Source organism: Aspergillus caelatus (assembly GCF_009193585.1).
Source record: "Aspergillus caelatus strain CBS 763.97 unplaced genomic scaffold BDV27scaffold_4, whole genome shotgun sequence".
Taxonomy (NCBI): domain Eukaryota; kingdom Fungi; phylum Ascomycota; class Eurotiomycetes; order Eurotiales; family Aspergillaceae; genus Aspergillus; species Aspergillus caelatus.
In genome coordinates this window covers 26007-47335 of record NW_022475267.1, presented here as the reverse complement: position 1 = coordinate 47335, position 21329 = coordinate 26007, and the positions used below count along the sequence as shown (strand labels likewise).

Here is a 21329-nt window from a genome sequence, read left to right as displayed (position 1 = left end):
TCATGCTCGCCGCCTTAGGCATCAATTATGCATGGTCCAACGGTCGTGGGCACAAGATAAGGTGAACCATTGTAGAGTGACCCTTACTCATAATGCACTTAAACCTAGACCTGTTCCAATGGTCATGGTGAGTGGTTATGGTCAAACCCCCATCACAATTATACAGAGCGTTCCCCCATACGTTCCTTCTATATATATAATTAGCGTCCGTTCTGCAAAGATTTCGCAGGATCCTTATTTCACGCGAGATATTGTGGACTTTGAGTTATTCAGGCATAATGGAAAAACTGTTTAAGAACCAATACGGCATCAAAGTGCAATCTTTTCAAAGCTGATGTAAGCTCAACCATGCAGAAAGCCAGCTCTAGTATGCGTAACTAAGCTTAAGCTCCATTTATATGAAGATATCGAACTATAGTATATGCGGATTGAAGCAAATACAACCAAGGTAGCGAAGCACTAAACCTTTGTGCTTTGCCTATAACCATCAGCCGGCTCGTAAGAAAATAGTTCCCATCGAACACTCGATAAATTAATGCAGTAAGCTAATACCCGTTCCAACGGTTCGTGAAATGGAGCTAGTTGATTTTCCTCGTGCAAAGACTGGTTATCCGGGTCCCGACTAGTTTAAATTGCTTCAATCCAATCGCTGTGTTCATGCGGAGCAGAAAAGGCTTAGATCAATGAGGGGATATATTTAGAACTGACAAGTGGACATATCCAATTATGATCGCTCCCTAAATGATTGATAAGGTGTAGTACAGGGTTTGAGACATTCTCGAGAAGCGCAGCAAAAATAAGTTCGAAAGTACGAAAGAGATAGAATATGAAGGGGAACGCATTCACGTGAAGATATTGATGGATTGTACTTCTCTTTCTGGGTTGTCCCTCTATTTCCGACAATTGTGGTAATAACTGACGGAGGGAATATGAGAAATTAAAATATTCGATTATATTTTATCTCGAAGCGAAAAGAGTGTCAGGAAGATATTCAAAATGGCAAAGATTGAATATGTGGCTGAGGATCAGCTGATCCTCACGGGGAAGGGATGCCCTGATTAGGAATTGTCTTCCAGTTTGTGCTGGCAGTGTGAGCCAGTAAACCCGCCCTCCGGGCTTCTAGACGGCCCACGTCTGCAGTTTTTCGCTTATCATGCACTCTTATCATGCTGCAGCATCCTGTCGATCGAGCGCGGACCGTGCATGGAATGCTGCGGGGGTGGAGATGGCTCAAGGTGGGCCGGGTATCGGTATAGAAGGCCGTTCACGCAGTGGCGTTGAATTATGACAACAAAACCATTCCGGATTGGTCGGATTATCTCAGATATCTCAAAGAGAACTTCAGGAAGAAAAAGCCAATATTATGGCGACGTTGTGAGTTTCGTGTTCAGCGCTGGTATCCCTGTCTCTGAGAAGGCCGACTCTGGGGCTTATGGCTTGAGAATCAATATCCGAACTTTTAGTAGCAGTTTTGCGCATTTCAAAAATTGCCGCTGGGTAAAAGAAGGATGCACCTGTAATGTGCATGCCCCCGCCTATCAGTTCAGCGTTTCTCACCTGAACTGTAGCTTATCATGGTATAGGTGTCCGTAATAAACACGGGAACCTATACTAGATCTTTCTTGCAATTTTGGGTGTTCTAGTGAGAATCAATATTACCTAAAGGAAGTTGTCAAGAATTACAAACTTGAGCAACACATCACATGTTGTCTAGAGTCGAAGGCATGGCAAGAATTGTTGGTTTCGGATGCGAAAGAATAATTTAACACGATGAGCTATAGCGACGTTTCTTTCCGATCTTCGAGACTGAGTGCCAAAGATCAAACTAGAGATCGTGAATTGAATAATTCCTAAGAGTCAACCCTGTTTCTATTGCCGGACGGTATTGTGCGGTTATCCAGGCTATTTGTTATTCGTAGGGTCAAACACATCTATCTCATACTGGCAGTGTCAATACTGAGTTACATCGCAAGTAATAAGATAGTGGACTTGCCTTTGGCAGGGTTCTAGCAGGGCGACGTTTCTGTCGCCCTCTTTGCAGTTCTTTAGTCCTTTGAGACAGGGGAGGCGGGTATCACCTCAGGATGCCGTTCGTTTCTAGGAATCGATTGCCCTCGTCGATGGGAAAGCTCCCGATTTATGAAGTGCCGAAGAGGACTTCATATAACATAGACAGTGCGCAGATCACTGGGGCTAAGGACTTCAACCTGGACAGCTAACGTTCCGACATTAAAAAATAAACTTGGAAAGATAACTAGCAACTTTGTTTGAGGCATGGATACACTATCTATGAACCGTCATTAGCGCTCATACGGCACCGACGGGCCGAACCAGCACCGGTTCCAGGGCAGAGATGTCGCCGATTGCCCCCTAAGGTGGTTGCTAGTATCTTCCGTGTGGCCAAAGATGTACTCTGGGGTTTCAACCGCTCATGTGACCGGGTGTAAACCTGATCTGCCTGCGGAGGGATTGACCTCCCGGGGAGGTTGTAAAGAGAACACTAATGTTTGTAATGATTAACCATATATCTATGGCAATGGTCATCAATAGGGAGTACTTTATTGTGACAGGGAAACATTCTTTAACGGAGGTTGACAGTAAGAAACCAGGTGCGATTCAATAAACCAAGGTCATTCTACACTCAATGCCACGCATACTAAATGGTTAGATAAAGTTACTGTCAGACTTGAATACCTCTCATTCATTGCTATATACAACTTTTAAGAAGCCAAGGGTACAACAAATGTATACATCGTTTCCTGACAGGCACATTCACAGCATGGCCAATCATATGTACATAATCAGTGCAGGGCACTACAGCAATCAGTACAGTCCTTCCCATGTCATACAATACTTCTTGTTACCATCACCTATAGATACTTGTAGATGAGCTAGTGCTTCAAGCTCTATGGTCTAGCTCCCCTTGTGTCTTTTTCCTTCCTGGCCTGAAAGGCTGAATGAGTTCAGCCCAGAACCCGATGGGCGGGTTGCTGATTTTGGCGGCCTCTTCATATGCAGTAATATCGGGAGCATCTAACGTAAGATCGAGTTCGTCTGGGCGCAATAGTCTAGTGCGTTTGAACAATTTCCACCCGGCGAACGTAATGATTCCAAATAGGAGCATCGTATAGTGAGTGAAAAAGGTCGTCACATCCCAGGGTGTAAAGCTGGTGTACCCGTAACAGGTTACAATCATCGTCATCCACAGAAGACCGATAATGGCGCACCACGGCTGAAACCAGCCCTTGTAAGGAAGCTTGAAACGGTCGAAACCCTGCGCGTTACATGCTCGATAAAAGCAAATATATGTAACACACATCACGATATAATCGATAATAGCGGCTGCCGTCAACAGATTCATGAGCCAGGTCAAGACCTGTGACGCACTGCTGGATAATGTTAAGAAGGAAAGAAAGGGGAACGCCATTACTACAGCGACGCAGCGGATTGGCACCCCTCCCCTCGTACACTTGCTCAGGAACTTTGGAGCCTTACCATCAACACTAAGACCATATAAGCTCCTCGTAGCGCAGTAAGTGTACGTGTTTCCGGCAGAGAAAATAGTCGTCACTAGGAGGGCGCTGACAATATGTGGCAATACACCGACGCCTAGATTATCCATTGCGATTACGTATGGCGATGCAGCAGCAGTTCCTGCACCCTCAGACTCACCCGAGTACACTGCGACCAGAGTTGGGTCATTATAGGCGACTAGGATACCGCAGCAAAGAGCACTTCCCACGAAGAAGACTCCGAATCGCCAGTAAGCGGTCTTGAACGCATTTTTGACGTAGATACGAGGATACTTTGCTTCGGCAGCTACCATCGAGATGTATTCCGGACCAACACAAGTGTAGGAAGCCGCCCAGAGCGCGGCTAAGAAGCCTTCGAATCGTCCGAGGTTGTCTGTGTGCAGATATTCTGCGAACGGACCAGGGTGGCGCCAATGACGGAATCCGAAGACATCATGTTGTGGGTTACCTCCCACCATTGTGATGAAGGTAAAGGCGAAGAGGATAAATATCAGGATGACTTTCCCGCCGGATAGCCAGAATTCGGCTTCGCCATACCCTTTGACGGCCAGGGCATTGATACAACTATACACAAGTCTTAGCACATAGTCGCAGGGGCCGGTTAAACCAGACCGCTTGGGTAAGAGATGATCGCATGGATATGGCTCGGATGCATTTGGGAACCTCACGCGTATATTACAATACAAGCAACACAGACAGCCGCGGGGGGGATATCGTTACGCCAGAAGGACAGCACCATATTAATTGCTGTGATTTCGAAAGGGATCATGATGGCTTCATAGAGGAAGAAGTTCCAGCCGACCATGAAGCCTAGCGCATCGTCGACCCATTTGCCGGCTAGATAGATGAACCCACCGCTCACGGGCATGTATGTCGACATCTCCGCCATGGAGTTGTTGACCATAGCGAGCATGACATTGTAGATCAAAAATGCTAGCAATAGACCACCCGGGCCTGATTTACGGAGTGCGTCTCCGATGGTCACGAATATGGCAGTTCCAATGGAACCACCTATGGCGACAAGCTGTATCTGTCGATTGCCGAGTCTACGTTGCAGTCCAGCGTGGACATCATTTCCCAAAATAGTGCCGCGATGGATATCTGTGACAAATTCGGAAGATAGGTTTGAGTGCTGGGATGGCGCTTTCTCGGATTTCTCGGGCATTGGTCCGGGGTCACCAGGATGCAGGTGATTGATGGTGTCCTCTAGGGGTGACATCGCTGGGGCTGGAAGGGGCAAGGGGACGAACAATCTTCTTTCGGTATATAAAATGAGCGACAGCTGCAGAACAAGTGAAGTACAGAATCCGGGGTAGTGTTTTAATATACACGCTGTGCAGAATACATTAAAAGACTTATACCAAGATCTATGACATACCCAACCCAGGGGCCAAGTCCTACAAGTCGATAGAGTGAAGCAAAAACGGCATGCAGCATAAACAATGTCATTACGATTCACATCAAAGTAAACATCTCTCCCTCAAGGGGCCTTAGGGCAAATCAGATAACTGGAAAGTTTGACCATTCCGGGTAAAGGGACCTCTCTGCCGTTAGTGCCAAGCCAGAATCGACCCAATTAGAATCTCTCCGAATGATAAACACGGCATCAGGAACGTCCATGCCGTGTGGCGTTCCCCAGGTCTGGACCTGGGCGCCAAGTATCCTGTAGCTCCCTTTCCATGACTACCTGCAAAGTTATCTCGGCCCTCAGAGCCGTCGGCCGGCGCACGGCTGGTATACTCCGTCCCGATCCTGTGACCGGTACGAACCACTGGTCTGGGCCATCCCCACGGGGCAACCTTAATGGAGGCTGGTTCAGATGATAAGGGAAATAGAATCGTTGCTGGATATAAAAGGCAGACCATATTTGAACAATTGAAGGGTCATTCCAGAGTAACCAACAGCACCGCGTCCTCGCTTTATCAAGCCGATCTATCTAATCCCCCAATTTCAAGCTCGGAAGAACAATCAACAAAATGTCCTCTATCTGGAAGAACTACTTCGGCCAAGATGAGGTCGCCTCCTCCGGTGCTACCCCGCCGAAGACCGCCTTACCTGCCAACTGGTACACCTCTCCCGAGATGTGGGAGCTGGAGCGCCGTGCGATCTTTTCCCGCAAGTGGATGCTAATCACCCACAAGATGCGCCTCCCTAGCACCGGTGACTACTTGGTTTATGACATTGCCGGGTACCCATTTATCCTAGTCCGCGACAAGGATGGCAACTACAACGCTTTCCACAACGTCTGCCGGCACCGTGCCTTCCCCGTGGTGACTGAAGGGGAGGGCAAGGCCAGAATCTTCGCATGCAAGTACCACGGCTGGTCGTATGGCCTCAATGGCAAACTTGCCAAGGCTCCTGGCTACCAGGATCTCGAGGGATTCGACAAGAGCAAGAATAGCCTTTTCCAGATTCATGTCCACGTTGATAACAACGGTTTCATATGGGCCAACTTAGACGCCAAGGAGCAGCCCGAGATTGCGTGGGAAGATGATTTCAGCAAGGTTGATTTGCAGGGCCGTTTTAATGGCATCAACTGGGATGAGTACAACTTCGACCACACCTGGGAGATGGAGGGCGAATACAACTGGAAGATCCTTGCCGACAACTATAATGAATGCTACCACGCCGATACCAAGGATAACAGCACCATCGACTACGCTAACTCCACTCCGGAGCAGATTGCCCGTGGTTTGAGAGCTGCCAGCACCTATTACTTTCCTAACGCTTCTATGACTGTTTTGTAAGTCCTTGCAACCTTCTCTGCTCCCCGATCAGCCACACTGACCCTTGGATAGCCCCCACTTCTTCTTCATGCAGAGATTTGTGCCGACCTCCGCCACCAAATGCACGATGCGATTTGAGGTTTACCGCAACAAGAACTCCAGCGACGAGGATTTCGAGCTGATTAACCAAACGTACAAGCAGATCATGTCCGAGGACAAAGACCTCTGCACAAACGCCCAGAAGAACCTGAGTGATCACACGGAGAAGGGATCCCTCGACCTCCAGATGGTTGTGCGCGAGCTTGTTAAGGAGCACTACAAGAAAGAGCAGGAAGCAGGTCGCGAGATCTGGCCAACTCGCCAAACACTCCCCACAGCCGCCACCACCAGCGAGGAAGACATGACCTTCTGTAACAAGCTGGATGCTCAGTCCAAGGGCTCAACATCGGCCGGCGGGTGCTGTGGTGGCGGCTGCCAACCTAAAGAAACTCTTGTCTTTTAGAATTGCATATCTAATTGTCTAGCGTTGCATTTTTCTTTTTGGGTCGCAAGGGGAATAGCGGATCATCATATTTCAGGAGTATTCTTTTTTTTTCTTTTGACCACATCATTGCTTACAGGAATATCACGGTCAGAGTGGCGTGTGATTGCTACATTGGAGTCTACAGTGCATAGTACCTAGACAGTTATTATGATATCATTTTTTGACTTATCATTCACAAACATAGATGCTATGCGGGGTTCCATACTGTATAATTCTGAGCTAGATAAGACAATCTGGTGTGGTTGGGCTGGCTTTCTTTCAATTTTTTTTTTTGTTTTTTTGTTTTTTTGGAGATCTCCGCTGCCCTTCATTGTCTGAACGTAATAGATAGGTAATTCCCTGATTAGATATGCATTTCCATGATAGCGATGCTGAACTCAATGGTGGGGTTCTCAAAGATCGACAACTCGTTGGCTAGTATCATATGTAATCCAACGATTGTGAACGAACGATCTGCCTTTTCTCATTCCCTTTCCGTAAAAGTGTCCAGAAGGAGTTAAAACTCCAATTCACGGACCCCCTGTCAGGAATTCTGCGGGAATGTTTGCGATACCTATTCTACATGCTAGTGGCGGGTAGTCACCAAAAGAGAGAGGAAATCCATAAAAATAAAAGAGAAGTCTAACAATAGTTTATGTGGGGGAAGCGGCTAGTAATTGCTCGCAGGGAACTTTTAACCGTTTCAAGGAAAAGTTCCAAGAATGAAAAGTCTGGGTGGGAATCTAGATCCTGCAATCTCAGACTGGATCCACGGGTTGGCGTCGTCTTAGGGCCAAACCAGGGCGGGGTCACGAGGCTGTCATTTGCCCTTTCTATCGACAGCTGCAGCGTCAACTCCATTGCAAGTATTCGGGATCTTATCGGGAATTCTCCTACCCTCCTTTTTTGCATTCGGTGGGTTTTTATTATTATTATTTGATATTATTTTTTTTTCTTTTTCCTTTCCCCCCCTCCTTCGTTCTTCCCTGCTACACGCTGGATTCACCATGACTGGCCATTGCGGGGGTATTTATCATAGCCCCTTACATCACCGTAGAGCTATATCCTTTGATTAACTTTCTCTATTCCTTATGGTCATTGTACCTCACTTCTTTCAACCATGTCTCTTGTCTTTTGTTTGCAGCGAGTATGATGACACGGGAGAGCAATCGTGGGAGGTTGCGTTCACATGAGGCCTGCCTGAACTGCAGGTAAGTCGCTTCCCAAACGCCCCGCCTGTTCTTCGTTTTGTTCTCTTGTAGACGCCAACAACCTATATCTACAGGAGAAAGAAAACTCGTTGTCCGGCAGAAAGGCCGTCTTGTTCAAACTGCGTCCGCCTAAATCAGCCGTGTCTCTATACGTCGGCCCGGAGGGCATCGCGGGGTGGACAATCTGTATGTAACAAATCTCTCCCATCATCTACTGATTGGACATGGATTCACAAATATCTTAGGAAGACCGGCTGGCATCTTTGGAAGAGAAGGTAAATCTCATCCTAAGTGGCTCCAGGTAGAGAGTATACTGCAACCCGCTCCGTCAGAATGTTCTTCTGACCCTTCTTTCTAGACCGGTCAAGGCGGCCCGTCAAGACCAAAAACGCGAGGAGCTCGACGATATACCAGAGGCACCCTACTCCAAGAACAGCAACCCCCCTTCTGGCGAACCAGCTTTTGAGCGCTTCTCTCCCGGGTCAGGTACTTTTTCTTTTGGATTCAGCAATAATGAGGACTCAAACCCCCATCCCTCTTCAGCGGCAGTCAGCAAAGCCTTGGAACTGTATTTCCATTACTGTCATCGGCAGCCGATATGGTGCTTCGATTATGAAGATCTCGAGGACAAGGGCAGTCTATCTGACGAGCTTATCTATAGCGTCCTAGCGCTGGCCGCGCGCTTTTCGCGTGAACCGGGCCAGTCGCAGCGTTATGGAAATACCGCGCGAACGCTGATCATGCTTCGCGTGGCAAATGGCACAGTGGACCTCGAAACCATCGAAAGTCTATGTCTGCTTTCGTATTCTTCATTCATCGGTATGATTGATTATTCAGAAAGGACTGTTATAGACGATGCACTTACTAACAGGAAATAGACGGGGACGTGCACCTCGGTCGGTTTCATCTTGGTCTCGCTTTTCAGCTTTGTCGGTCCGCGATGATGGACGTGGAATCCGGCTATCCTCCTGAAAGTCCTCTGACTGAGCGAAAGAAACGCTTGTTTTGGAGTCTTCAATCACTGGAACAGACATACGGCCAACAAAATGGATTTCTCAGCCTCCCGGCCGAGAACCTACGTCCTTTCTGTGCTCCCCACGGTGGAGGCCGGGGATTTACAAAAGATTTCGAACCAAAGCCTCCCCAGTTACCGCGGGATGATATCGGGTGTTCCTCGCCCAACGACATAGGCATTTGGAGCCTGGCGGTCCATTTCGGATGGGTTTGGAGCAGAGTTCGCACCTATGTGTCCGACTGTGCACAAAATCGACTAAAGGAGCCCTGGCGCCACGATTCAATGTACACGATGATACTCTCGGACTTGACTGAGGTGGAGAACAAGCTATCTCAGTGCCACCGATACGACTCAGTCAGATTCTACGAGCGGAGGTCAGAGGAGCTGAGAATGAATCGGGGATACTGGACGCCATGGCTGAAAGCGCAGTTCACGTATCACTGCATTCTGACTGTACTTAACCACCCTTTCCTCTACATTGTGGCATCACAGTCGAATCCGAATCTCTCCATCCCCAATGCCTTTTGGAGACGGTCTTCAGAGCTGGTTGTGTTGCATGCGACCTGGCTTGTCCGCATGATTGATATGGTCTCAGAAAGAAAAATGCGCCTGATTGATCCCTTTTTCGGGCACGCCGCGGCGATTGCAGCGACAGTACATCTTTATTATTGTTGCGCAGCGGATCCGCGACTTAAACAAAAATCAAAAATTGACTTCGATAAATGTCGGACGTTTCTCAAAAGTTTTGTTCCTTTCTCTGCAGCCTGCAGAGCTCTGGTAAATACCCTGCATCAAACATTCCACATCCAATACTAAATTCTTTTCAGGACCAAACTCTGGACAAGATGACACGCATTGCATGCGGCTCGGAAAACGTGAACTACGACTGGATGCCATCCAAAATTCACCTGAGTATCCCGTTGATGTGGGACCTTCTCCAGACAAACTGCATGCCGGAGCCGCAGGAGATCTCTGGTGGCTTATTGCATCCCACGTTGATACCCGCCATTTCGCGTGACGACGCCGGGGAAAGCTCTACGCTGGAGGTCATCGTGGCCATGTCACCTGAAGTCACGGTCAATACGGCAGATGGCGGACAGGCCGTCCATATGCAACCCAGTGTGGCCAACATGTCATCCGTGCAATCTTCACCGGACAGCCTCGCATTCGCCGACAAGTTGGTCGCACCGGCTGACAGTCTCATGATGAATACTCCATGGCTCTGGACGGGCCAGTTCCCAGATGTGGATAATATGGATTACCAAGAACCCGAGTCCGGCATGGGGAATATCGACGGATTTTCCGCCTGGTGGGACATTGGGAATCTCTAAGTCCTTGTGCGCGTTCGCGTTCTGCTTAGCTTTCTGCTGGTATCTTGATGAGGTTCGGGTCTATGACATGAGATGAGAATTGCATGTACTTTTATAGCGTTGTTAGTATCTACGACTTAGATGGTGCGGAGTTTACCTGGTTTGATCTAGCGAATATACGAGGAAAATATGATGAAGTTTGAGAAATTGTTGATATTTGTCCACGACGTGTTATGCCAGGTGAATTGTGCAGATTACGTAACTCTTTGCATAAACTATTTTGTACCCATCATGACTCTTCATTTTGCCGTGTTGTCTGCCCGGGCGGTGAAGGGGAGTTCTCAATGCCGCGCGCCATACCCAAAGACGTTAGCCCGGTCACCTTCATATTGAACCCTTTTCTCGTCTCTTGGATTCCGATACAGCAACCGTTTCTCGCAATCGTCATTCGCAGACCAGCCTCCATAGTACAGCCTTATAGAGACGGCTGTTATGGTAATCGGAGCAAAACAGTCGTGCCTAATGTGCACTGTGATGACCCCACATTGTGAATCACTTCGTGATCCAATACGGAATAGACAAGTCTCCACAGCTGCATTCTTGGGTTCCATCGCCTATCGCTTGCCATGCATGCCATCGGACTAATGATTAGCATGCTCTCGTTCTTGGAAATTGTCTCTCTTCCGTATATCTGAATTATTGTCTGGTAGAATCTATTCAATACATGTGACTGAAACGCAACAAATGTCGCTCTATAATCCGGCGCTTGTCCGTGGGAGGGAAAGAAAGGGAAAAAAAAAAATTAAAATTAAAAATTAAAAAGGGAGAGTCTTCCTGCAAAACTGGCATTAGCTCCCCCACCACATTTCCCAGTGGACCGAGGGGAAGCGACCACCTCACAAATTGAGTGGCAGAGGGAGAAGCAAGGAATATAGTGTTACATGAAGAGTGGCGGGAAAGAAAGATGGGGACGAACGTCAGTCATTCTAGTTCGAGTAAAAGCAGACTGGTAAAAGTCTTCTCAAGACCTGAGTGTCCATTTTATGACCGTTAATTATCTCATAACCCTTGCCACATCAATCATGAACTCTCCCCAACCAATTATCTTGTATGATATCGCATCCTGACCGCTGGTTAGGTGTTTCGCTCCCAATCCGTGGAAAGCACGGTAGGTTCTCAACGCTATTCGCTTGAAAACAAAGTTACCATGCGAGAAAGACACTAACTAACTAACGCTACCGCTAAGATACGCGCTGAACTTCAAAGGCTTAACATACCGGACGGAATGGGTGGATCTTCCCGAAGTAGCATCAACGCTCAAAAGGCTCGGTGTACCGCCCAGTCGGACATTCAGCGATGGCAGTCCATTCTATACCCTGCCTATAGTTGAAGATCCTTCCACTAGCGAAAAGCTGGGAGACTCGTTCGACATCGCACTCTACCTGGATAAAGCATACCCCGACGCACCACGGCTATTCCCCCCGTCGAGCGTAGGTCTACATGCCTCGTTCAACGCTCACGTGGATGCACTTTTCTCGCGCTTTGTGATCCTTTTCTTCCATGGCATGCCTTTGGATCCGGAGACGGCGGAGGTGTCCCATGCGACCTTTGCGGCCAGAGCCGGGGTGAAAGGCTGGGATGAGCTGACGGTCACTGGGAAGGCCGGACAGATTACTCTGGAAGGATTCAAATCCGCTCTCACCGAGTTGGCCAAGTTACACAGCTATACAGAGGGTCCATTTTTGGAGGGCAATACCGTATCGTATGCTGATTTCATCGTTGGTGGTTGGCTGCAGTTTGCGAAAGTATCGCTTCCTGAATGGGGTGAACTGCAGAAATGGCATGAGGCACGGTGGGAAAGACTACAGCTCGCGTTGGAGAAGTACGCAAAGGTTGCATAGATGACTACCTCTGGTCCACGAGGTTGCTGTACGACTCGTCAGACTGCCTCAGCGGGGCAAAAGTGGTTTTCCTTCACGGCGAAGTTCTCCAGATAACAACAGAACACGAAAACAGCGGCATCAATCCTTCCTATACTATCAACTATAGATCAAATACGATCTATAATTTATTTCTGCGGATGCTATTGTTCTTGTAGGCCGACTAAAGTAGCGAAAGCACGCTTTTTAGTAGATTTCTGACACAACATGCCTATTCGCTAAGGTCAGCTTACACCCTATACTGTGTATGATATAGATTTTGCCGTAAAGGGAAAGAAGCGTCCAAAGGCGGCCAAAACCCACCGGAAGGGGCTTAGCGTAGTTTATCACTTCCTATTCCGTTCCAGGAATTACCTTGTTAGTCGACAAGCGTCAAACCACCAATGGATGAGATTCATTGCTATATTTTAGCATATAACATTGAGTAGCCCTCAGGTCCTCAGTCCCACCAGAGAGCTGTGCTTATTGCAACAGAAAAGCAAAACAACGTCATGGAGAATATGACAACAAGAAGGTCTAGGGCAAACTTATCTGGTAGCATATGAGCGTCGCCGTGATTCAAGAAATATATATTTCAGCAATCCTCGCAGGCACCACCAGCCAAACCATCACTGGCATGTTCCAAGCTTAAAGCGAAGCCCTCTATAACATTCAGTTATGATCAATTTTACATCTTTCGAATAGAGAGAATTAGTCGCGAGTCACTGTTACACTAATAATACTATGCCGAGGTCATATTCTCTTTGACACAGAACAAAATAAAGAGACGGCAGATACTGCTTCCGATCCCCGAGAGGATAAGCCACCTAACCTAAATAAGCCTAGTGGTGCGGATGCCAGCCGTGGCGTCAAAACATTAGTGTCCGATCACTATTTTTGGCCTTCGGTATGTCGCTTACTAGACATCCGGGGTGTACTTTTGGGGTGTGTATTTGGTATTCAGGAGGTATGGTGTCTGTCCGAAATAGCCTGTATTTGAGACACTGAATTTGGTATGGTTCCATCTATATGATGGTTCGCATAACTCACTTGAAGGAGCTACTTAGTCTTAGATTCGCAGTGAGATGCCACGTCTGGGAAAGGTGGGGAGGGCGGGGTGGTTTTCTTTCACTTTTGGGTGTTCTTATGTCGAATTCCTTGGACCGTGGCCAAAGGACTGGCGAATATTGCACCACTAGTCCTATCACCTAAAGAACTCTCATCTAACACCCCAACATCTCCCCCGCATAACTGCTTGGTTGTTTCCCAGAATCAGCGGAAAGGTTGCAGGAAGGGAGTCTCCTTCGGCAACAAACGGAATATGAACCTGTTGAACCACGAAACGAATCGGCACGCTTGCAACATTAGTCTATAGTTGACCGTAAATGCTGCCCTGTTTGGCTTCCCTGGCGCGCGAGGAGCAACGTGATGGAACGAATTGAGTGAACTCCACCCACGAAGACTGTGGGGAGAACACTTCTCGTTCTTCCAGTTCACTTGAGTCAATACCGGGTCAATGCTTAGCCTCGTTACTATCCTCATACCGGATGTTGACGGAAAGGCAGCGTTCAATGGGCGCCCCCTTTTAAACATAATTAGGGTTGCCGCCTGCTGGTGATCTAGAATTTCCCCGAATGGGGAATTAGTGGGCCGCCAATGGTAAATTCTAGAACAAAGCCAAAGCCACACCGACCTTTCCTCAGGAGCAACTTATTTATTTTTTTTTCGTGCGAAATGCCTGTTTACCCCTATTCCGGTTCATCTCAAAGACTGGGATAGAGACTCATGCTCATCATGCGCGGAGTTTAGACAAAGAGCAGAAGAACAAAGCAGGGGATACGCCATCGATTGCTGAGACATCAACAAGGGGAAACAGCCGATCAACTTCGAATAGACGACGGGACTGTTTATTGGCATTGTGCCAGCAAGAAATGATTTCTGAATATGTCGGCGAGATCGAAGAACTTCCGCCTGACTCGCGAATGAGGTCGGGACAGCGATACCGCAAGTATCTCTACCATACAGCTCGAGCGGCAATATGGACTGCTAATGTCTATTATCTTGTCCGCTTACTTACAATTTTGCTGGAGCCTCAGAAATCCTGGCAAATGTGGTTAATGTTGGCTGTGGAAGCTATATTTGGTCGTAAGTTCAATACATGCCTTGCTCTTAAGCCGGGATACGGAGCTCTATAATGCTAATCGCCGACCAGGCTTGTCTTATCAAGATCAGCGCCTCACCGTTGCGGCCGGTGGGGAACCTGAACGCGGCCCGCGAAAAAGGCTACGGCTCCGGGGTAGCCAAAATCTGCCACGAGTCGATGTCTTGATCCCCTGCTGCGGTGAGCCAGTTAGTGTGATCTTGGCCACCGTTCGCGCTGCCTGCACTATGGACTACCCAGAGTCTCAGCTAACGATACGTGTCCTTGACGATGGCGCTTCAACCGAGCTGCGTGATGCCATCTCAGAGTTGCACACTAAGTGGCCTTACCTCTTCTATCACACACGCGGCAGGCAGTCAGGCCGAGTATTTGCCAAAGCCGGAAACCTGAACTATGCACTATTCACTGTTCAGAAGGATACTCCACCGGAGTTCTGTGCTATTCTGGATGCGGATTCTATCCCAAAGCCAGAGCTTCTCAGAGCAACACTTCCCCACTTGCTTCTAAGCCCCCAGGCAGCGTTGGTCACTACCCGGCAATATTTTGACAATCTTCCTGCTGGTGACCCTCTCTCGCAATCTCGCCTTCATTTTTACACCTGCCAGAACGCCGAACTAGACCGCTGTGGGCGTGCTATTGATGCAGGGTCCGGAGCGGTGTTCCGGCGCAACGCAATCATTGATATTGGTGGATATCCCACTTTTTCATTTTCGGAAGATTGGCAGCTTTCCCTGATCTTACGGGGCATGGGTTACCGTACTGTCCAGGTACAAGAGCCACTGCAATTCGGGCTTGTTCCCACATCCCTCGAAGGGCACATTGCTCAGAGAAACCGATGGCACATTGGGCATTCCCAGCAGCTGTTTGCATTACGGCCACCGACTAACAGTTCCATGCCACGGAACCTTCAGTGGAGCATTGCATGCGGTGGTTTGGCCATCACTCTAGGCTTGCTAGGCCACATCATCGGATTTGGTGCTGTTCCTTGGCTTTTAATGTCCCGGTCACTCATCCCCGCCTCTTCTTTATTCCTGATTAAGACTCAGGTGATCCTGGGCTTGCTTCATGTCTCTACAATGTGGGCGTACGGCTGGCTCCAGACTGCCCATGCGGGAATCCGAGGTTCCCCATTTTCGCAGCTGGAAAATAGTTGGCTAGCTGGCGGTAAGAAAGTCCCATTTTACCCACTTGTTTCTGCGATTGATATATGTATGATAACCACACGACTAACCCGACTGATTGCCTCGCTCTGTAGCACATCTATCTGCTGTCATACGATTTCATTTCATTTCGAGCGCTCCCAAAGGATCATTTGTCACCGGAAGCAAAGAAAACTCCTGGAATCGCATCACGAAGTCTTCATTTTACAAAATGCTATACCAGGATCTGTGGCAAAACGGCATTTTGCAAAGCATCTGCCTGCTTGTCGCTACAATTGCTGCGATGTTATTGTCAACATGGACGACACTGACCACTATCGACAGTGAGCTATTGACCACGCGTTTACTTACCACCGTTGCCTGGCCGCCACTGTTGCACATTTGCTATCTGACCATTACTAACCATTGGGTGCCGGTTGCGTACCTGTTCAGCCCTCCCGTTTATCCAGCGCGGGCATCTTAGATGACCGTACTGGTTAGCAAAGAATGGTTCTAAATGTAGACTCGATGTTGTCCAATAACGCCCACTGTGGTGCTTATTCTTGTTTTGCCTGGCACTGCCGGACTTCAGGGCGTTGCTAACCCTCGCACTATTGCTATAATAGTAGCCTTAAGGAGGGCTCTTTCCAATGCGGAATGTTGTGATGTTACCCGAGGTTGATCGTTTCACTGACATTGCTACTTGGTGCTAATCAGAAAGGCAGTATAAGCGTAGTGCATGTCTAATATGTCTCTGAATTTATGTTGTCTGCTCTATCTATCTATTATCTGTTTGTTAATCTCGCTGTCCTGATTTTCACAATCTCTAACCCCCAGCTACCTGACTTGCTATAGACCAGAGTGCTTACCTAGATAGCGAATTTATGCAATAGCTGTTCATTGGTGTAGATTTAAATTTAAATTTAAATTTTTTTTTAATTCTCATTTTCTAATTCATGTCCGTTACGAGAGCGTATAGGCCTGGTCATGTGACAGCCTCGGGTTTGGCATCGGGAATGAACTTTTCGTAGTACTTTTTCTCAACTACTCTCTTCAAATCCGAAACTCATCCCCGCTCCTCTGAAAGTCTCATTGATCGGGTTTCTTGGCAGTCAAAACAGTGCTTTCCTGGCAACGGAGACTAGCAAGCGGAAGTATGCGTTCGAGTCTTTCGTGCGCGTTTTGCCGGTGAGTAGTACATCAATCAACATTACCCTCGGTAAACTAGAGGTCAACCCGGAGCTCACCCATAGGTCCGATGGTGCAGAAAATCCAAAATTAAGTGTGTCAACACCGGTAGTCCACCATGTCAGAAGTGTCAGAAATCGGAGATTCCTGGTTGCGTTCTTACCAGACCGAGACATGTAGCCTCGAGGGTTTCCCGAAGGCGAGGCCAGTTACGGCGTAGGAATGACGATCAAAAGGATGATCACGAAGAACAAACAAGATCACAGCCGGTCTCATCAGATAATGGACACAATAGACCACATTTAACACCGGAATGTTTCAGCGGTGAGGTGGACATCTCACAGATCGACGAACATCTCGCTAGTCTTCCGACAAGTGTGATCCTCAAGTCGTTGAATGTTTTTACGAACAAATTCCCGGAGCTGGGAATTCTTCATCTCCCAACCCTCATGCAAGCGTTCCAGTCGGAGTGCTCGAAGGAGACGAAAGTCCTTCTCGGTGTTACCCTTCTGGTAACGAAAACTCAACTATCGTTGCTCAACCCATCTTGGGCAAACAGTTTGCTGCCCAGTAAGCATTATGAATACTACATCCGGCAGAGCCTCTCAGAGCTCATTCTCCAGCCACCTGATATACAAGTCGTTCAGGCACTCCTGATGATGGCACTCTACGAGTGGGGATGTCGGGACTTCCATAAGGCGTGGGTCTACTGCGGTACGTCATCTCGGAAGCGCCTCCGTGGGATAATTGCAAGGCTGAACGGGTATACTAGGTATCGCAATCCGAATCATGCAATCCATACAAAGTCGACGTATTGCCCCGTATCCCCTCGATACTGACATCAACCCGGGTGTAGCAAAAGATACGGTCGCTCCGGGCATAGAGAATAGAACGATTTGGGCCTGTTTTATCATGGACCGTATGATCAGCTCGGGCACTTACAACCCACCCATGCTTCCCATGTCGGAGATGGAAAAGTTGAAAGTCTCGCGGCCTTTGAGTACCGTGGAATTTGCCTTTGGCACCAACGTAAGCCTTTATCCCGGGCACACAGGGCAAAACCTCACCTGGTCTGAGCGTCTGCCGTCGGGCCATCTTGATATAACCCAGTGCTACGAGATTTTAGTTTCTGGCTTTGATATCTGGGCACAAGTAATGACTTTTATCTTTAACGACGGACGTCGGGCACCGGGGATGTGCGCCCCAGAGAATTGCCCTTGGGTCCCAGGGTCTCCGTGGTCTAGAACTAAGGCCCAGTTGGAAAGGTGGAGGGCTGGCCAACATGATCGCCTTCACTACCCGAGTAACAGTGTTGCGATCCACATGACCTTGGGATATGGAGAGTCATTTACTTATATCAATCTTCTTTATTATCTGAGGTTGGCCGCCCTAGTTTCTCAACCCACTACAGTAAGACTAATGCGTGTTTGTATATAGCACTCTTATGCTCCACCGTGAATATTTTCCATTCATGCCAACCGCGGAGTCGGGCCCGAGGGGACCTGTGGACCACCCTCTGCTCGAAGCGGAAGCCCCGGTTGGCTGGTGGGAGTCAAGCGCACTAGAGCTGTTCACTGCAGCGGAACACATTGCAAGGCTTTTACACGAAGCATCAGAATGTGGAGCCCATCTGATGACTCCCTTTGTTGGATTCTGTGCTTTTTCCGCGTCGTATATGAATCTCTACATCTACCGATTTCCTCGCATGAACCTTGGTCGTAGCCCTCAGGCTGAACAGCTGATGAACTTTTGTCTTGCTTACTTGGAAGAGTTTCGACACGTCTGGAAGCTGGGAGAGGCATGGGTGCGTCTCTTTGCTATCGAATTATATTTCTTGCATGACGAAACTCTAACGTTCCATTAGGTATCTACACTCAAACATGCCTCGCTCTTATACGAGCGCGCTTCCGCTGACAGGGGAAGATACCTGGGAAAGACTCGGCAGGACTTCGATCATCTTCACCAATCCATACACGAGTTCAGAGTTGTTGACCGATCGAACCAGCATATACAAGAGATCGAAGGAGCCGAGGGGGCAAGCCCAGGAGCGACATATAGTCAGCCCGCACAACGGATGGTCCCTAGCTCTGAGTCGGATAATCTTAGTGCACCGCTCACTCATCTGCTTACGGAGGTCAGCACTTATTCTCATGAACAGGGCGCATGGTCACAGTGGTGGCCTACGTTGGAGGACATCGATCTTGCACTAGTCTCAGGATGATAGCTCTGCGGCAAAGTCGCAACATCATACTTTAACGAGCAAGTGCGTTGAATACATCGAGCGCAGAACGATCGTGAAAAGAAGGCCAACTATGGACATAGCACCTGCATAGTATGCCGCTGGCCGATATGCCTCGATATTGTCCGCTTTCCCGGAAAGCGAATAAATTCCGGATGCAATGGGTGACCCCTGTGCCGGATTAGTACAACATCATGATTTAGAGCAAGTGAAGGATGTCATCAGCTTACAAAGAAGAAGCCCACGAACCATCCTGCCCAGATGATCGGTAGTATCCCAAGTGTGTTCTTGCCGCCAAACATCGCGCCTATAGTGCTGGGAACTAGACTGAAAAACGCTCCACATCCGAACCCATTTAGTACAATGAATACGGATAACACGCCCGTTGTACTAGAGAAAGGCCAGATGACAAGAGCACTGAGCCCGGCCAATATGAGTGAGAGGATCAGACTGTTGATCGGACCCAAAACTGAGTCTGATAAGTAGCCGGCCAGGACCCGTCCCATGGTGGAGGCGACATTCCAAATGGCCAACATGATGACCGCGATATGCTGAGAATGGGTAACCGACCGCGCAAAGATAGGAATAAAGTATGGGGGAACAAAAAGGGGAAAGCAAGCCAGCCCGGTGCCGACGAATAAGATAAGGAACTCCTTTTCGCGGAAACGATACCTGTACGGCCCAGAATGTCAGAATTCCTTCTGGGGTTTGACAGTACAATAGGCAATTCTCACCATTGCGGGCGTGGGACGGAGTTCTTCGCATGAGATGGCTGTCGGATAAGGCATGCGGCTGGAGTACACACACCCCACAGCAGAAACGCGAGAACACGGAATATCCATTCAAGTGGCAATTGCTTCACCATCATGTTGGTTGCAATACTCATGATAGCAGAGCCTAGACTCCCACCCCCAAAGACGATTCCGACGGCTAGCCCGCGGTGCTTCTCGAACCATTGCATCGGGGCAGTCGAACAAGCCTGGTTGAATTTGTGAGATAAGAAATGGCCCAATATTGCTTACTGCGACAACAGCATAGCGGATAGAAAGAAATAACATCAATTATTGAATATAGTTAATGGGAATCATACCAGAATCGTCAGGCCTCCGCCGACACCGAAGATGATACCGTGAGTAACAAACAATGCACCAACGTGCTTAGTTACCCAGCTCGCCAGGAATTCTCCTAGGCCCATAAGCACTGCTCCAACTAAAGCAGTTCGTTGATATCCCCATCTCCGAATTATCAGTCCTACCGGGATACTGATTGACACCATGAAGGACGTAGCCAGAGAGCCGACAAATGTCAATGTCGTCAAGGAAGAGGAGGTCGATTCTAGTAGCTGAACTTGCAAAACTCCCCAGGAGTAAATGATGCCGAGATAAACAAACAGCGAGCAAGCAGCGGCTCCCACGACTATCCATCCTCTCCAACCATCCACAACATCGTCATGGGGACATGAGGACTCGCTCTCGGTTGTGGTAGGGAATGGAGCCTCTGCTTTTGTGTGGGGCGCTGAAGGGCCTTTGCCAGTTTCCTCCATGACTCACAACACATGTATTCTTCCAAAGTGCGTCTTGTCTTGTAGGCTCAACCGGTGCCAATATCGTTTGTAACGAAATTCTTACCCTCTCAAGGAGGTATCCCGAATTTCAAGCATTTTGTGCGTCTAACGCGTTCTTATACAACCGAGAAAACTGACATTACCTCAGAAGATCCACAGTATGACTTTTAGCACAAGACTAATTATCGTGAGGACTTGCTTGGACCCGAGGGATGACGATCAAGTCACTTGCACAGTCTCCAAGTCGAGTTTTGAAATCCGAGGTTCTGCTGCCTTTTCCCGGTACCAACAAACCCGATGTTGCTTCAAACCCGATGATAAGGAATTCACTCAATCCCACCCCGCCTTATTGATAATACCTTCTTCTATGCTGCACTCAAATATGAATGCTTCACTGACCTGGCCTTTATATTTCAGGCCGCAGAGTCCACACATTGATCATAGTTTGTTTGTAGAGGCAAGAAAAAGCTTCGGCTATTCGCCGGGGGTTGATGGGCTACGGGGAATACAACTCTTATGGCTGCTACGAAGTGATAGATGACATATTGTACTATACCTTCGCTTGCCTGAATGCGAAAAAAAAAGGAAAATAAAAAAGGAGGTTGGCGGAGAGTCGTGTCGTGGTAAGACAAGATCCACATAGGTTACCTCAAGCAATTGCCACGATATTCGGAGAAGATAGATCTGGACGGTGACTCGAGGCGATCCGTCCCACAATATTCTACCGGATATGTTCATGGTATTGGCTGTTAGAGACGAGAAGGGTCAGTTAATCTGGCTTATCAGTCTGAAATGTTGCTG

The 21329-nt window shown here is 48.3% G+C and overlaps 7 protein-coding genes across 7 annotated transcripts; 5 read left to right on the top strand and 2 right to left on the bottom strand.

Annotated features, from left to right (window-relative positions):
* Positions 1-2899: 2899 nt before the first annotated feature.
* On the bottom strand, positions 2900-4752 carry BDV27DRAFT_140487 (amino acid permease-domain-containing protein; the record flags this gene model as incomplete). Its single annotated transcript, XM_032069662.1, has 3 exons — positions 2900-3376; positions 3632-4097; positions 4202-4752. The coding sequence occupies 3 exons, from the start codon at positions 4750-4752 to the stop codon at positions 2900-2902; spliced, it is 1494 nt and encodes a 497-aa protein (XP_031933368.1).
* Positions 4753-5364: 612 nt separating this feature from the next.
* On the top strand, positions 5365-6761 carry BDV27DRAFT_170021 (aromatic ring-hydroxylating oxygenase subunit alpha; the record flags this gene model as incomplete). Its single annotated transcript, XM_032075188.1, has 2 exons — positions 5365-6276; positions 6332-6761. The coding sequence occupies exons 1-2, from the start codon at positions 5510-5512 to the stop codon at positions 6759-6761; spliced, it is 1197 nt and encodes a 398-aa protein (XP_031933367.1). The 5' UTR covers positions 5365-5509.
* A 995-nt stretch (positions 6762-7756) lies between these two features.
* Positions 7757-10516, top strand: BDV27DRAFT_78773 (putative C6 transcription factor). Its single transcript, XM_032077593.1, has 6 exons — positions 7757-7993; positions 8068-8179; positions 8239-8294; positions 8352-8812; positions 8872-9785; positions 9836-10516. Exons 1-6 carry the CDS (start codon positions 7932-7934, stop codon positions 10337-10339), a joined length of 2109 nt encoding a protein of 702 aa, XP_031933366.1. The 5' UTR covers positions 7757-7931; the 3' UTR covers positions 10340-10516.
* An 884-nt stretch (positions 10517-11400) lies between these two features.
* Positions 11401-12585, top strand: BDV27DRAFT_170018 (glutathione S-transferase family protein; the record flags this gene model as incomplete). The annotated part of the gene is made up of 3 exons (XM_032075187.1): positions 11401-11426; positions 11457-11486; positions 11565-12585. 3 exons carry the CDS (start codon positions 11401-11403, stop codon positions 12217-12219), a joined length of 711 nt encoding a protein of 236 aa, XP_031933365.1. The 3' UTR covers positions 12220-12585.
* A 1242-nt stretch (positions 12586-13827) lies between these two features.
* BDV27DRAFT_119593 (glycosyltransferase family 2 protein) lies at positions 13828-16437 on the top strand. Its single transcript, XM_032064900.1, has 2 exons — positions 13828-14382; positions 14450-16437. Exons 1-2 carry the CDS (start codon positions 14169-14171, stop codon positions 15883-15885), a joined length of 1650 nt encoding a protein of 549 aa, XP_031933364.1. The 5' UTR covers positions 13828-14168; the 3' UTR covers positions 15886-16437.
* A 256-nt stretch (positions 16438-16693) lies between these two features.
* Positions 16694-18946, top strand: BDV27DRAFT_170017 (uncharacterized protein; the record flags this gene model as incomplete). Its single annotated transcript, XM_032075186.1, has 5 exons — positions 16694-16725; positions 16805-17439; positions 17498-18104; positions 18163-18529; positions 18590-18946. 5 exons carry the CDS (start codon positions 16694-16696, stop codon positions 18944-18946), a joined length of 1998 nt encoding a protein of 665 aa, XP_031933363.1.
* Positions 18947-18970: 24 nt separating this feature from the next.
* BDV27DRAFT_170016 (major facilitator superfamily domain-containing protein) lies at positions 18971-19925 on the bottom strand (the record flags this gene model as incomplete). Its single annotated transcript, XM_032075185.1, has 3 exons — positions 18971-19135; positions 19195-19636; positions 19699-19925. The coding sequence occupies 3 exons, from the start codon at positions 19923-19925 to the stop codon at positions 18971-18973; spliced, it is 834 nt and encodes a 277-aa protein (XP_031933362.1).
* Positions 19926-21329: the final 1404 nt, after the last annotated feature.

Bases quoted from the DNA above. Each gene is read 5' to 3' on its own strand.
- BDV27DRAFT_78773 (XM_032077593.1), top strand. From the start codon at position 7,932: ATGATGACACGGGAGAGCAATCGTGGGAGGTTGCGTTCACATGAGGCC. The intron at 8,295-8,351 runs GTAGAGAGTATA...CCTTCTTTCTAG, and splicing joins CTCATCCTAAGTGGCTCCAG to ACCGGTCAAGGCGGCCCGTC. The intron at 9,786-9,835 runs GTAAATACCCTG...AATTCTTTTCAG, and splicing joins CTGCAGCCTGCAGAGCTCTG to GACCAAACTCTGGACAAGAT.
- BDV27DRAFT_119593 (XM_032064900.1), top strand. From the start codon at position 14,169: ATGATTTCTGAATATGTCGGCGAGATCGAAGAACTTCCGCCTGACTCG. The intron at 14,383-14,449 runs GTAAGTTCAATA...ATCGCCGACCAG, and splicing joins TGTGGAAGCTATATTTGGTC to GCTTGTCTTATCAAGATCAG.